General features: G+C 40.2%; 1 protein-coding gene across 2 annotated transcripts in view; it reads right to left on the bottom strand.

The window, feature by feature from the left end:
- PREX2 (phosphatidylinositol-3,4,5-trisphosphate dependent Rac exchange factor 2) overlaps positions 1–14,212 on the bottom strand; it is a 390,423-nt gene that overhangs the window by 151,280 nt on the left and 224,931 nt on the right. For both annotated transcript variants that reach the window (XM_044293224.1, XM_044293225.1), the window contains exon 23: positions 10,629–10,790. In XM_044293224.1, coding sequence (XP_044149159.1) covers positions 10,629–10,790 — 162 coding nt within the window. The remainder of the gene's footprint in view (positions 1–10,628; positions 10,791–14,212) is intronic.

Genomic DNA, 14,212 nt, shown 5'->3' with positions numbered 1-14,212 from the left:
CTACAAATGGCTTTTTTTACACCGTTTTTATTAAAAAAAATTTACGGTGTGGCGATACCTAATATGTATACTTCTTTTTTTTATTTATGTAAGTTTTACACAATGATTTCATTTTTTAAAGAAAAAAAATTATGTTTTAGTGTTCCCATAGTCTGAGATCCATAGTTTTTTTCAGTTTTTGGGCCATTATCTTGGGTAGGGTATGATTTTTGCAGGATGAGATGACGGTTTGATTGGCACTATTTTGGGGTGCATATGACTTTTTGTTGAATGAGCTGTGTGAGGGCTTATTTGGTGCGAGACAAGCTGTGATTTTTATTGGCTATTTTGTGATACATTTGGCTTTCTGGTTGCTTTTTATCTAATTTTTTGGGAGGTGAAGATAAAAAAAGCTGTTTGGTGTCATGTTTCTTTTTTTTTTTTTACACCATTAACTTGATGGGGTAGAAGTGAAATTTTTATAGATCCGGTCATTACGGATGCAACGATACCAAATATGTCTAGTTTTTTTTTTCCGTTTAAAACATTTAAAAAATCATGTTTTTGTGTTGCCATTTTCTTAAAGCCATATTTTTTCATTTTTCTGGCTATAGTCTTGTGTGAGAGCTTGTTTTTTGCGGGATGAGGTGACGTTTTTATTGCTGCTATTTTGGGGTACATATGACTTTTTGATTGATATTATGTTTTTTGTGAGGTGAGGTGACTAAAAAAAGCAGTTTTGGCATAATTTTTATTTGTTATTTTTTACACCGTTCACTTGATGGGGCAGATCATGTGATATTTTTGTAGAGCCAATTGTTACGGATGCAGCGATACCAAATATGTCAATTTTTTTTTTTTTTTACATTTTACACACTAAGAGCATTTTTTAAAAAGAAAATTCATGTTTTTGTGTTGCAATTTTCATAGAGCCATATTTTTTTTATATTTCTGGCTATAGTTTTGTGTGGAGGCTCATTTTTTGCGGGATGAGGTGACGTTTTTTATGCTACCATTTTGGGGTACATACGACTTTGTGATTGATTAACATTATGTTAACATTAACATTCATTTTTGGAGGTGTGCTTACTAAAAAATCTGTTTTGGAGCAATGTTTTTTTATTTATTTTTCTTTTTACGGCGTTCACCTGATGGGGAGATGATAAAATAATTTTTTAGAGTCGGTAGTTGTGGACGTGATGATATAAATACAGTACAGACCAAAAGTTTGGACACACCTTCTCATTCAAAGAGTTTTCTTTATTTTCATGACTATGAAAATTGTAGATTCACACTAAAGGCATCAAAACTATGAATTAACACATGTGGAATTATATACATAACAAAAAAGTGTGAAACAACTGAAAATATGTCATATTCTAGGTTCTTCAAAGTAGCCACCTTTTGCTTTGATTACTGCTTTGCACACTCTTGGCATTCTCTTGATGAGCTTCAAGAGGTAGTCACCTAAAATGGTCTTCCAACAGTCTTGAAGGAGTTTCCAGAGAAGCTTAGCACTTGTTGGCCCTTTTGCCTTCACTCTGCAGTCCAGCTCACCCCAAACCATCTCGATTGGGTTCAGGTCCGGTGACTGTGGAGGCCAGGTCATCTGGCGCAGCACCCCATCACTCTCCTTCATGGTCAAATAGCCCTTACACAGCCTGGAGGTGTGTTTGGGATCATTGTCCTGTTGAAAAATAAATGATGGTCCAACTAAACGTCAACCGGATGGAATAGCATGCCGCTGCAAGATGCTGTGGTAGCCATGCTGGTTCAGTATGCCTTCAATTTTGAATAAATCCCCAACAGTGTCACCAGCAAAGCACCCCCACACCATCACACCTCCTCCTCCATGCTTCATGGTGGGAAGCAGGCATGTAGAGTCCATCCATTCACCTTTTCTGCGTCGCACAAAGACACGGTGGTTGGAACCAAAGATCTCAAATTTGGACTCATCAGACCAAAGCACAGATTTCCACTGGTCTAATGTCCATTCCTTGTGTTCTTTAGCCCAAACAAGTCTCTTCTGCTTGTTGCCTGTCCTTAGCAGTGGTTTCCTAGCAGATATTCTACCATGAAGGCCTGATTCACACAGTCTCCTCTTAACAGTTGTTCTAGAGATGTGTCTGCTGCTAGAACTCTGTGTGGCATTGACCTGGTCTCTAATCTGAGCTGCTGTTAACCTGCGATTTCTGAGGCTGGTGACTCGTATGAACTTATCCTCCGCAGCAGAGGTGACTCTTGGTCTTCCTTTCCTGGGGCGGTCCGCATGTGAGCCAGTTTCTTTGTAGTCCTTGATGGTTTTTGTGACTGCACTTGGGGAAACTTTCAAAGTTTTCCCAATTTTTTGGACTGACTGACCTTCATTTCTTAAAGTAATGATGGCCACTCGTTTTTCTTTACTTAGCTGCTTTTTTCTTGCCATAATACAAATTCTAACAGTCTATTCAGTAGGACTATCAGCTGTGTATCCACCTGACTTCTCCACAACGCAACTGATGGTCCCAACCTCATTTATAAGGCAAGAAATCCCACTTATTAAACCTGACAGGGCACACCTGTGAAGTGAAAACCATTTCAGGTGACTACCTCTTGAAGTTCATCAAGAGAATGCCAAGAGTGTGCAAAGCAGTAATCAAAGCAAAAGGTGGCTACTTTGAAGAACCTAGAATATGACATATTTTCAGTTGTTTCACACTTTTTTGTTATGTATATAATTCCACATGTGTTAATTCATAGTTTTGATGCCTTCAGTGCGAATCTACAATTTTCATAGTCATGAAAATAAAGAAAACTCTTTGAATGAGGTGTGTCCAAACTTTTGGTCTGTACTGTATGTCTAATTTTTTTTTATTCTATTTTTAACATTTTTTAAATAGCGGATTTGGGGGGAATTTTTTATTTTTTTATTTTACACTTTGTGTCCCTTATAAGGTCATACAAGACCTCTGGGGGACATTTAACTTATTTTTTTTTTTTACTATTGATTTCTCTTGTAACTGGGCTGACATAGAAATACCCCCCAATGGTATTGTGAATCGCAAAACACATACGGCCGTGTGAATATAGGCTTAAAGGCAGGTGTAATATATCACCATGTGCATCACAGTGCAGTGCCCTAACATTCATAGTTATTCTGTTCTGTTAGTCATACAGTTACTGTGACTCAGTATTAAAGGCAGGTGTAATATATTGCTGTCTGCATCACGTTCTAGTGCACCAACATTGATTGGCATTGTTACCATGGGTCCACAAAAAAATGGATGAAATACTGATGTCAAATGGACGTCATCCGTATTTTTTGCAGATCCGTGTTTTGCAGACCGCAAAACACAAACGGACGTGTGAATGTAGCCTTAAAGGCAGGTGTAATATATCACCATGTGCATCACTGTGCAGTGCCCTAACATTCATAAATAATCTGTTATTTTAGTGATACAGTTAGTGTACCTCAGTATTAAAGGCAGGTGTGATATATTGCCATGTACATTACTACTGCTGCTGACACCCTCCCTACTGCGTCATGGGGCCACTACTGTCACTGTTACCGCCGCTGCCCCTCTCCACACTCTGTCATGGGGCTACTATTGTCACCGCAGCAGTCCGCTCCATACATTCCCTCAGCCACCGTGACGTACGGGTATACTTGATTTATAGCAATTTGTGACAAATTAATTTGTCACAAATTGAATTTGTTGGCAAACTTCGCTCATCTCTAGTTTATACCTTAGACTGCAGTAGTATACTATTGCAACTAAGGCTACTTTCACACTCGCGTTTGGTGCGGATCTGTCCTGGATCTGCACAGACGGATCCATTCAGATAATACAAATGTCTGTATCCGTTCAGAACTGATCCATTTGTATTATCTTTACCGTAGCCAAGACGGACAGTCTTGAACACCATTGAAAGTCAATGGAGGACGGATCTGTTTTCTATTGTGCCAGATTGTGTCATAGAAAACAGATCCGTCCCCATTGACTTACATTGTGTGCCAGGACGGATCCGTTTGCCTCAGTTTCGTCAGACGGACACCAAAACGCTGCAAGCGGTGTTTTGATGTCCGCCTCCAAAGCGGAATGGTCACTGATTGGAGGTAAACTGATGCATTCTGAGCGGATCCTTTTCCATTCAGAATGCATTAGGGCAAAACTGATCCGTTTTGGACCGCTTGTGAGAGCCGTGAACGGATCTCAAACACGGAAAGCCAAAATGCCAGTGTGAAAGTAGCCTGACAGAAATGTTACTGTTTCCTGGCCTGGGAGGCTTTAAAAGCATGGAGCTCCAAGTGGAGGGCAGAGGGAACACTCCCGCTGTCTAACCACTCAGATGCTAAAGTTGCTATTGACTGCAGCATTTAAGGAGTCACCTCCGATCCAGGTCACTGTGGCTGGGGCACAGCTTGGGAGCCTGTTCCATGCATTCTAAGCGCACAGTTATGTCCTGGTGCATGTAAAGGGTAAAAGGATATCATTCTACCCACAAACCCTTTGACAGCACTATATTCAACATGCCATTTTTCTAATTTTCTAATTTTAACATCTTTATAAGTTCATCAGTTTTGGACAGTAAGGGATTGACTTTATTCATTGCCTTTCTAAATGATCTTCTTTCTGAATCTCCCACACTGCCTCTAAAGAGACGACATTCCAGAATCTAATGTAATCAGGTCATTTTCAAGTGATATGTAACTTCTATAAAGTGCACAATGTACAGACATGCGATGCAAAGGGCTTATTTTTAGAACTCCACTTTTGCAGACAAAATATTCAAGCATTGGATGCAATACCGGTTGCTATGGTTACGGGCTACCTCTGCACAGGGAGGACGTGCACACAGTCTTTTTGAAGCATTTAGCAACTTCCAAAATCTGTCACTTCCTGAAATGTTGGATTTTTGGTTTCTATTGATCAGTAAACTTGAATAAAAGAAAATGACTTATGGGGGAAAAACTTTGGCAAACTTAGTTTAAAAGAAGAAAATAATATAATTATAAGAATATAATTTTGAGATTTTATAGGTTTGAAAACTTGTAGGGCCCTTAAAATAGTCTTCTAAGGATATTAAATATTAATGGGAGACTCCTAGCCAACATGGCCTACTGTAAGATTCATACATACCTGCTCTTCACTATTCCTGTCCTGCGCTCTAGCTCCTGTTCCTCCATCGTCCGGTCCCCTGCTTATTCTTAAATTCCAGCTAGATGGAGGAATGGGAGCCAGCATGTAGGATCGGAACGACAGGGAGCAAGTTAGTATGAATCTTTCAGTAGGCGATGCAGGCTAGGGGTCTTCCTTTGATAGATAATATTCCCCCCCCCCCCCCCAAAAAAAAAACTTTAAAGTTAAAAGATAAATAGGAACTTGCTTTACATGCCATATAAAAATCGTTAAAATAAATTTGCAAGTTTGAACATAATATATTATATAACCTTTTTATGAACATGATCTACACAAAACGCTTGATAACTTTGCACTGTGATTAGTGATGGGCAAAGTAAAAAAATTCAACTGCTTGACCGAATTTCACACAGAATTGCTACATTCCTTTATATGTAGCGAGCACACACCTCAGACGCCGCGTTCATTGCTGATAGTATCTGAGATTAAAATTAAGGCCTTTCAGGGGTTAATTCGGTAAAAGAAAAACATACTCACCTTATCCATTTGCTCACAAAGCCGTTTAGCAATCTTGATTGAAGACACCGCACAAAATCTTGCCCGCTGGCCGGGCCTGGAAATGTCACATGTCACCCCTGCGAGATTTTGCACGGTATCTTCAATCAAGATGGCCTCTCCGCAAGCAAATGGATCAGGTGAGTATGTATTTTTTTGTTTGCCACCATTTTTTGAAAAATACATTCATTAACTAAAGAAATTCGGCTTCGCGCAAATCTAATTTTTCCTGAAATTCGGATCAAAGTCAATTCGCTTGACTGTGATATTTAATGTGTCTTGTACTGATCCTACATTGCAGTAGTTTGTTTTTATCCACCTTTTGAAACCATATCACTTTTAATTCCAACATGTTGTACTGTGTAAATTATCAGGCCCCCACCAATCTGATATGGATACCATTTCCTGAAGACAAGTCAGCAATGTATAACTTCCAGAAAACTTATTTCAATGATAAAATCATGGCTACTGCTCTCCACCACTAAGGGGAGTGTAGGAGCTCATTGCTCATGATTTATTATTATGCTCCCTAGGGGTGGTTGAGGTCTCTGCAGGAAGTTGAGCTGTCAGGAATATATTTATCTTGGATGTACAGTATGCCATTAGGACATGTAGTGGGTCTGGTGCCTAAATATTGGGGTTCTATGTTGGTCATAGTGTTTATGTGTTATATATAGCTTAAGGAAGATCGGTTATTGGCTTATGTTCTCCAAATAAAACAGTGAATAGTTCTCTTGGGGATATCTTGGATGCTTCTTGCATGTTGGATCTCGTAGGTGAATCAAGGTAGAATACACCCCAAATGACAACAATACACATCTTAACCTGGTGTAACCAATGTCCATATTAAAATACTATAGGCAAATTTAGTGGATTGAAAATGAGCTGGGCCCTTTTTGGGCAAATTTTTGACAAGGATGAAATTATCTTTACATACGTTAGATGTTACCTTGAGTCAACTTGTGCATTTAGGAAGCAAAAATGACAATAGAAAAATTTAGTGCAAATGTGTCCACAGCATTTAAAGGTCATTTTGGTGCATTTGAGAAACACTCATTACTTATTTTTGGACTTACTATACTGTATATGGAGTTCTTTAATGGACCATAGACCCAGAAGATTGCCCTTATATCTAAATACTGTGTGCTGGTAGGCTGAATATACTGTACTTGAGGTATTATGGGGCACTGGTGGAAGGAGAGGAAACACGCATGGGACTACTGCATGTGTCAATCCTTGAAGCTGTGTGATGTGGAGGAACCAGACATAGGACCTGGGGCATGTGTTCCTGGGGCTTGGTGCTAGCAAATGCACTGCCCAAAGGGTCAATCTGCACAGAGTATGGTAAAATATTCCTTAAAGGACCGAGCATTTACTTTTTTTCAGCATCATTCATGCACGGAAAATACAAGTCTGATTTCCTGTAATGAAGCTTGATATATTTTCATATTCTTAATTACCCTAAATATCAATGGCTCTATAGATGTGTCAAATTCACTGGCATAAAATATGCTGTTTGAAAAATGAAACATTGCTTTAAAGTAATTATGCCACACTATGATAAATGGAATAATCAGAGCCAGTATCTTCTACAAATCTTCACAAGTGGCAGTTTTAAGCTCAAGAAAAAAAATCCCCAAAACCCCCAAAGCGTTTTTGACACTGTGTTTGCAGTTGCATTTTATGATAGTTTCCTGACTTTTTTTCTTTCTTGGCATTTTCTCCACAGGAAAAGAAAAGTCTGAAAAAACCTTACATGACTAAAAATGACAGCCCAAAAACACTTGTACAATTTGACAGAAGGGTGTAGATATTTATCCTATAGGGTGCTGATATACGTTCAGGTTTTTTATGCAGTTTTTGAAGCCAAAACCAGGAGTGGATTGAAAAAACTGGAGAACCTGTATCTGTCCTTTATACTTTCTCTCCTCTTATGATCCACCCCTGATATGGGCTTCAAAAACTGCATCAAAAAGCTTGAGCATGTGTCAGCATCCTTAGGCCTCTTTCACACGGGCGAGTTTTCCGCGCGGGTGCAATGCGTCAGTTGAACGCATTGCACCCGCACTGAATCTGGACCCATTCATTTCTATGGGGCTGTGCACACGAGCAGTAATTTTCACGCATCACTTGTGCGTTGCGTTAAAAATGCAGTATGTTCTATATTCTGCGTTTTTCACGCAACACAGGCCCCATAGAAGTGAATGGGGCTGCATGAAAATTGCAAGCATCCGCAAGCAAGTGCGGATGCGGTGCGATTTTTACGCATAGTTGCTAGGAGACGATCGGGATGTGGACCCGATTATTATTATTTTCCCTTAAACCATGGTTATAAGGGAGAATAATAGCATTCTTAATACAGAATGCATAGTACAATAGGGCTAGTGGGGTTAAAAAAAATTATAATAATATAACTCACCTTAATCCACTTGATTGCAGCAGCCCGGGTTCTCTTCTGTCTTCTTCTTTGCTGTGCACAGGAAAAGGACCTTTGATGATGTCACTTCACTCATAACATGGTACGTCACATGATCCATCACCATGGTAAAAGATCACGTGATGGACCATGTGATGAGCGCAGTGACGTCATCAAAGGTCCTATACTTCGAAGAAGAAGACAGAAGAGAAGCCGGCTGCACGATCAAGTGGATTAAGGTGAGTTAAATTTTATTTTTATTTTTTTAACCCCTCCAGCCCTATTGCACTATGCATTCTGTATTAAGAATGCTATTATTTTCCCTTATAACCATGTTATAAGGGAAAATAATAAAATCTACAGAACACCTAACCCAAACCCGAACTTCTGTGAAGAAGTCCGGGTTCGGGTATGGGTACCAAACATGACGATTTTTCTCACGCTCGTGCAAAGCGCATTACAATGTTTTGCACCCGCGCTGAAAAAATGCAAACATGGAACGCAATCGCAGTGAAAACTGACTTCTTTTAGTGTCAAAATCGCACCATTTTCCCTAAACGCATCCGGCCCCAATCCACAACGCCCGTGTGAAAGGGGCCTTACAATCGTGCTCTTCAACTTAGTTCCCCAGGGAATGACCCGACAGCTAGATACCAGGAAGTAGAAGAACACTGCCTTAGAACAGTTTTTTTTTTATTCTCACTGTGACTTTTTGCTTAAATCTTGTCCTGTATTTACCATTAGGTAAAGAAGGCACATGATATATGAGCCAGAATCCTTGACGCATAATTTTTTTTTCTTTGAAACTCTTTCAGTGGGAAAAATTACATGCATGTTTTACCTTTTTATTTCAAGTTTTTCTGTGTTTTTGGTCTCTCATTTACAGATTTTTTTTAACTATGGTATATAATTATAATAGGTGTTTTTTTTCAGGTGTTTTCAATTCCCTCCAGGAACAATGCCTGAAAAAACACCACATTTAAAGCATGCCATGCTTTTGACAAAAACACCCAAAATGCACAAAAAATACAAATATAAAATATTTGTCTGTGTAAATTTCAGCACACTATAGACCAGGGATCAGCAACCACGGGCACTCCCACTGTTCTGAAACTACAACTCCCAGAATCCTCCTTTCACTTCTATGGGAGTTACAAGAATAGCAGGTAATTGTGCGTGCTGGGAGTTGTAGTTTCACAGCAGCTGGAGTGCCAAAGGCTGCTGATCCCCGCTATAGACTAACATCTGGATGCATGAATAAAATGCTAAAAAAAACACCATGAAAAAAGACAGTTAAAAATAAACACAGCAAAAAAGTGAAAATCTTCAACATGCCAAAAATAAACTATGTGTGAAACCAGCCTTAAAGGGCTTGTCTCATCTGAGACAATGGGGGCATATTGCTAGGATATGCCCCCATTGTCTGATAGGTGTGGGTCTTACCTCTGGGACCCGCACCTACAGGTATATCGAGAATGGAACGGGCCAATGTGGTGGCTGAAGGACTCTGGCCACCACCAAGCGCTTTCCCCATAGAAGTGAATGGGAGTGCACCGTGCACAACCGCCCAATGCTCCACTTCACTTCTATGGGCCTGATGGAAATAGCCGAGCCAGCTATTAGGAGCCAGAGGAGGATGAGGCAGCTCTTTAGCTCAGTGTTCTGAAGTAACTTGTCCTCCTGTGTGATTAGGACAGGTTTTGTGTGTACTAATAAGACAGCAGCCATTTTACTTCTCCTAATGATTGCTCCCCAGACAAAACAAGCCATTCTAAGTAATGAAAGGTATTTGGGAATATAGTTATAATAAAGTAATATTTATTTATTTTCATGTTCTTAATTCCTGGAGAACCCCGCTAACCACACTATTTAGCACTAGAGCCATACACTACAATATAAAAAGCTGCAGGGAATTTCAGGTTCCTAGCCATTTCTCTGTAATTATATCACCAGAGACAGGCTGTTTTACAAGTCCTTATCATTTGGAGTCAATGCGGTACAGAGTCTAGCACAGTGGTGGCGAACCTATGGCACTGGTGCACTCAGTGCCCTGTCTTTGAGCACCCGCACCCTGGAAAAAGTCTAAGGCATACCAATATGCCTTAGACTTTACCCGCCATTCATCAGCGCAGGGCGCACTATGTACAGCACAAGCAGCGCACTAAATGAAGGCAGGTTATTATAGCCAAATGATAAAGTACATAGAAGATGTACTATATTGGACTGTAGTATTCAGGGTAAATTGCCGTGTTGGTTTAAGTGGGTTTTTGGTTGAAGATTGGCACTCGGTCTCTAAAAGGTTACCCATCACTGGTCTAGCATATGGCTATAGGCTACTAAAGTAGAGAAAATTGTCTTATTACCGAAAAACTTTTGCTATTAAAGGCAATCTGCTATCATTATATAAGGGTATTACTGGTCAATCTATAAATGATCGGCACAATTCAAGGGTCGCATGATATTGCTCCAATACCATTTGCAACACATGTATTTATGCAGCCAGAAATTACATATTTACAGCAGTATTACAAATGGCAAAGAAGTAAAGCCTTAGTTACCTTTCTATAGCTAGTGATCCGCCGGTAGATGTGTTCAATTTTCTCCCGACAAATGATGTTAAATTTATTGTGCAGTTCAGGTGGAATGACTTCATGTAAGGAGTGAAGATTGCTGCAGTTTTGTACAAATTGCTCATCACTTTTTGCAAGAGCATCTAAGATCTGTGTAAGAGAAAAAGAACATATTGGTATATAAAGCTGGAAAAAAACTACTATATTCTTAAAGGGGTATTCTCATCTTGTACATTGGGGGCATATCTCTAGGATATGCCCCCAATGTCTGATAGGTGCAGGTCCCACCTTTAGGACCCACACATATCTTTAGAACGAAGGAGGGTACACGAAGCATGTGCAGCCACCCTCCATTCATTTCGCTAGCACTAGTTCGGCCATTTCCGTCAGCCCAATAGAAGTGAATAGAGCGTTGGCCATGCTTCCCATTCCTGTCAATGGGACTTCTGAAAATAGCTGCTCGGCTATTTTGGCACTCCTATAGAAATGAATGGAGGGCAACCATGTGTGTGCTCTGTTCTAAAGATAGGTGGGACCTGAACCTATCATATATTGATTTTAGACTGAGCAACACCCATCTGCCTGGGGCTTCTAAGCAGAGTACAAATGTAGCTGGTTCCTACACTGCCCTGAAAATGTAGGCTTAGATAAGTCCAAGAGAGGCGGTAAATTACCGCAGACGCCTGGTAGATGGGCCTGACACAAGTTTGATCAAAATGCGTGCTAAGAGCTACCATTCTTCCATCTATAGTAGGCATAATACCACTTTAATTTAGAATGATCCCCATTTCTCAGCTCTATTGTTTGTATGTGTAAAGTTGTGCAGCCATTTTTTTTATCAACCATGTTTGCTTTATGGATATGCACCTGTGAATATGAATGTGCTAGTCTAAATTTCTTGTAGTAGAACCTATCAGATATTGGCAGTATATCGTAGCTAAAAAAGGGGCTTTCCACTTTAGACAACTCCTTTTAGGACATATGGAGGAAACGGAATGATTGTGATCCCTCATAACTGAGAGCTGGTGCAAAAAGCCAGGGGAATGCTAGCATCTTCAGAGTACAAGTAAGCCCACTGATTTCAGGCAACATGGTGGTTCCATGCTCCAGTAGACAAGCTTTTGAGAGGGAGTCTGTCACCAGGAAATCCACTAACCATGTCTTGTAGTATCGGCTCAGCTGAATGTAATGATACTTTACACTTAGCTATCTGTTGCTTCATTTTGGAGAAAAAGTGCTTTTAATCCATATGCAAATGAGCAGTTAAAGGGATTCTCTTGGAATGATTTAAAATGGCCAGCAGCCTCCTGTCCTAGAATGTGAGCAGGACAGGTTGCCACCAGTTGCAGAGCTGCCTATGGGGGTGAGGGAGCAGGGCCTCACTACACTGTCCTACAATAGAAGGTAATAATACGTTCCTGCCTAATAAAACTGAGCAGCCTGATAGGAAAATTCACCAATATGTAGTATATGCAAGTGCCTAAACGTAGTGTGTAGTCAGGCCCCTCCGCCCACTCTCCCCTGGACAGATCTGCAAGTGGAGGCAACCAGTACGCCTCACATTCTAGGACAGATTTCTAGTGGCCATTTTAAATCAGTCCTGGAGAACCCCTTTAAGTGCACTGAGGGCTGGCCCAAACAACTCTTTGCACAGATGCAAGATCCTCCTTACTTCTTTTGCCAGCCCCTCGCTCTCCTTCTTGATCAACAGTGCCAGACATGATCACTATCAAAAAGAAGAGAAAATGGCAGAGGAAGAAGGGGGAGCAAGGGTGCACAGTGTGGCTTGAGCCCGCCCTCGATGCACTTAAACTGTTCATTCGCGTATGGATTAAAAATAATTTTCCTCCAGAATGAAGTAACAGATCGCTAAGTGAAAGGTATCATTACATTCAGCTGAGATAGCCCTACAAGGCATTGTTTAACAGTGAATTTCCTGGTGACTGATTCCAATTAAAAACTGTAGGTGTCCTATACACCAAAAGCTCCAGCTGCTACCACAAGAGACATAAGAAAACGCTATGAATGTCTCTGTCCAATGTCCTAAGAGGAGATTAAAGTGGTTTTTAGATGAGAGCTACTTAAGTACTTTCTTTTCAGATACTTTTTTTTGTGTTTTATCATACATTTATACAAATGTATATCTATTTTTATATAATCATAGATAAATAGGACAATGATCCGAGACTGGAAAAATTATTTATCTTATGCCTTAGCCACTGCGTCATAAACCAAATGACAGGTCTGGTCTGGATCGTTTTTAACGTTGCCTGACTTTGAATTGACTATGGCTGCAATCTATGGAGGCCCCTTGGGACAGCTCTATGAGATACAGATCCTATAGATTCTCTTATTTGTTACGCAGAAAAAAAACTATCGGAAATGTTCTTAGTCTAAAAAAGACATTTGAGGATTGCAGGGAAATGCAAAGAAAGAATTTCAGGAATCTTGAGAAATTCTCTTTATCTGGGTTCATCAGTTGTCTGGATCCTCAAAGAAATCAATATTCTGAGTTAAAAACTTCCAGTGGTAAAATGAACCATGGGAACTTCAGAAAGTCAACTTCAAGCTCATTTGTTATCTGCTCATGGATAACAGGAACAAATTATATATTTATTTCCATGTCTAAAATCTGTTGAATAAAATGTGAACATGGAATTACTTATCGGGTGCAGTAAGTGTGAGCCCATTACTAGTTACAGCCAAAAGAGTGTCTTTAAGAAGCAAATATATCAAGTACATGGGTTTTCGGTAAGAGGTAAGAGATGTTTATACTTTTTATCTAATTTATTTTATAGAAAATCTTGAATATCAAAAGTCAAAAGAGTTTTCCCCCAAAGTAACTGTAGGTGTATTTAATGGATGCACCCACAATCGGCAATCAAGTGGGAGTCACGTTCATGATATCTCTCAGCTCAGAGTAGAGGGCTTTTTTCTGGTAATCACGCTGAACTAGTTTCAAGGGGTTGTCCAGGATTTTACTATTGATGATGTATACTCAGGATAGGTCATCAATATCAGATCAGTGTGGGTCCGACACCCGGCACCCCCGCCGATCATCTGTATGAGGAGACGGGGCACACAGTGTGCACATGCCATCTCCTGTATCTCTTTCTGTTCACCGCTGCTGTCTATGGCAAAGACCCTAGACCACAACAGCAGACAGGAAGAGAGACAGGAGACGGCACGTGCACACTGTGTGCGCTCTCTTCTCACACAGATGATCGTCGGGGGTGCCGGGTGTCAGACTCCCGCCAATCTGATATTGAAGACCTATCACAAGGAAAGTCATTAATAGTAAAAGGCTGGACAACCCCCTTAACATCCCATAATGAAAAAAATGCCATAGGGCTGTAGATCAGTTAAGCACCATCCATTATGTTTCCATCAAGACTTACGAATATCTATTTCTTTAATTTCCTCTGTTTCTAGATACAAAGAGTCTTTCCTGAGCCCTCATATAGTGATGAAACCATATCACATGGAGCACAAATGAAATTGGCCACAGTGAACAGACAATCAAGACACCATATTGGGGGCAAGTAGGTCCACACTGACTTACACGCACTTGC

Source organism: Bufo gargarizans, chromosome 5 (assembly GCF_014858855.1).
Source record: "Bufo gargarizans isolate SCDJY-AF-19 chromosome 5, ASM1485885v1, whole genome shotgun sequence".
NCBI lineage: Eukaryota > Metazoa > Chordata > Amphibia > Anura > Bufonidae > Bufo > Bufo gargarizans.
Note: the sequence above shows the minus strand (reverse complement) of the source record. Positions and strands in the feature narration are given on the sequence as shown.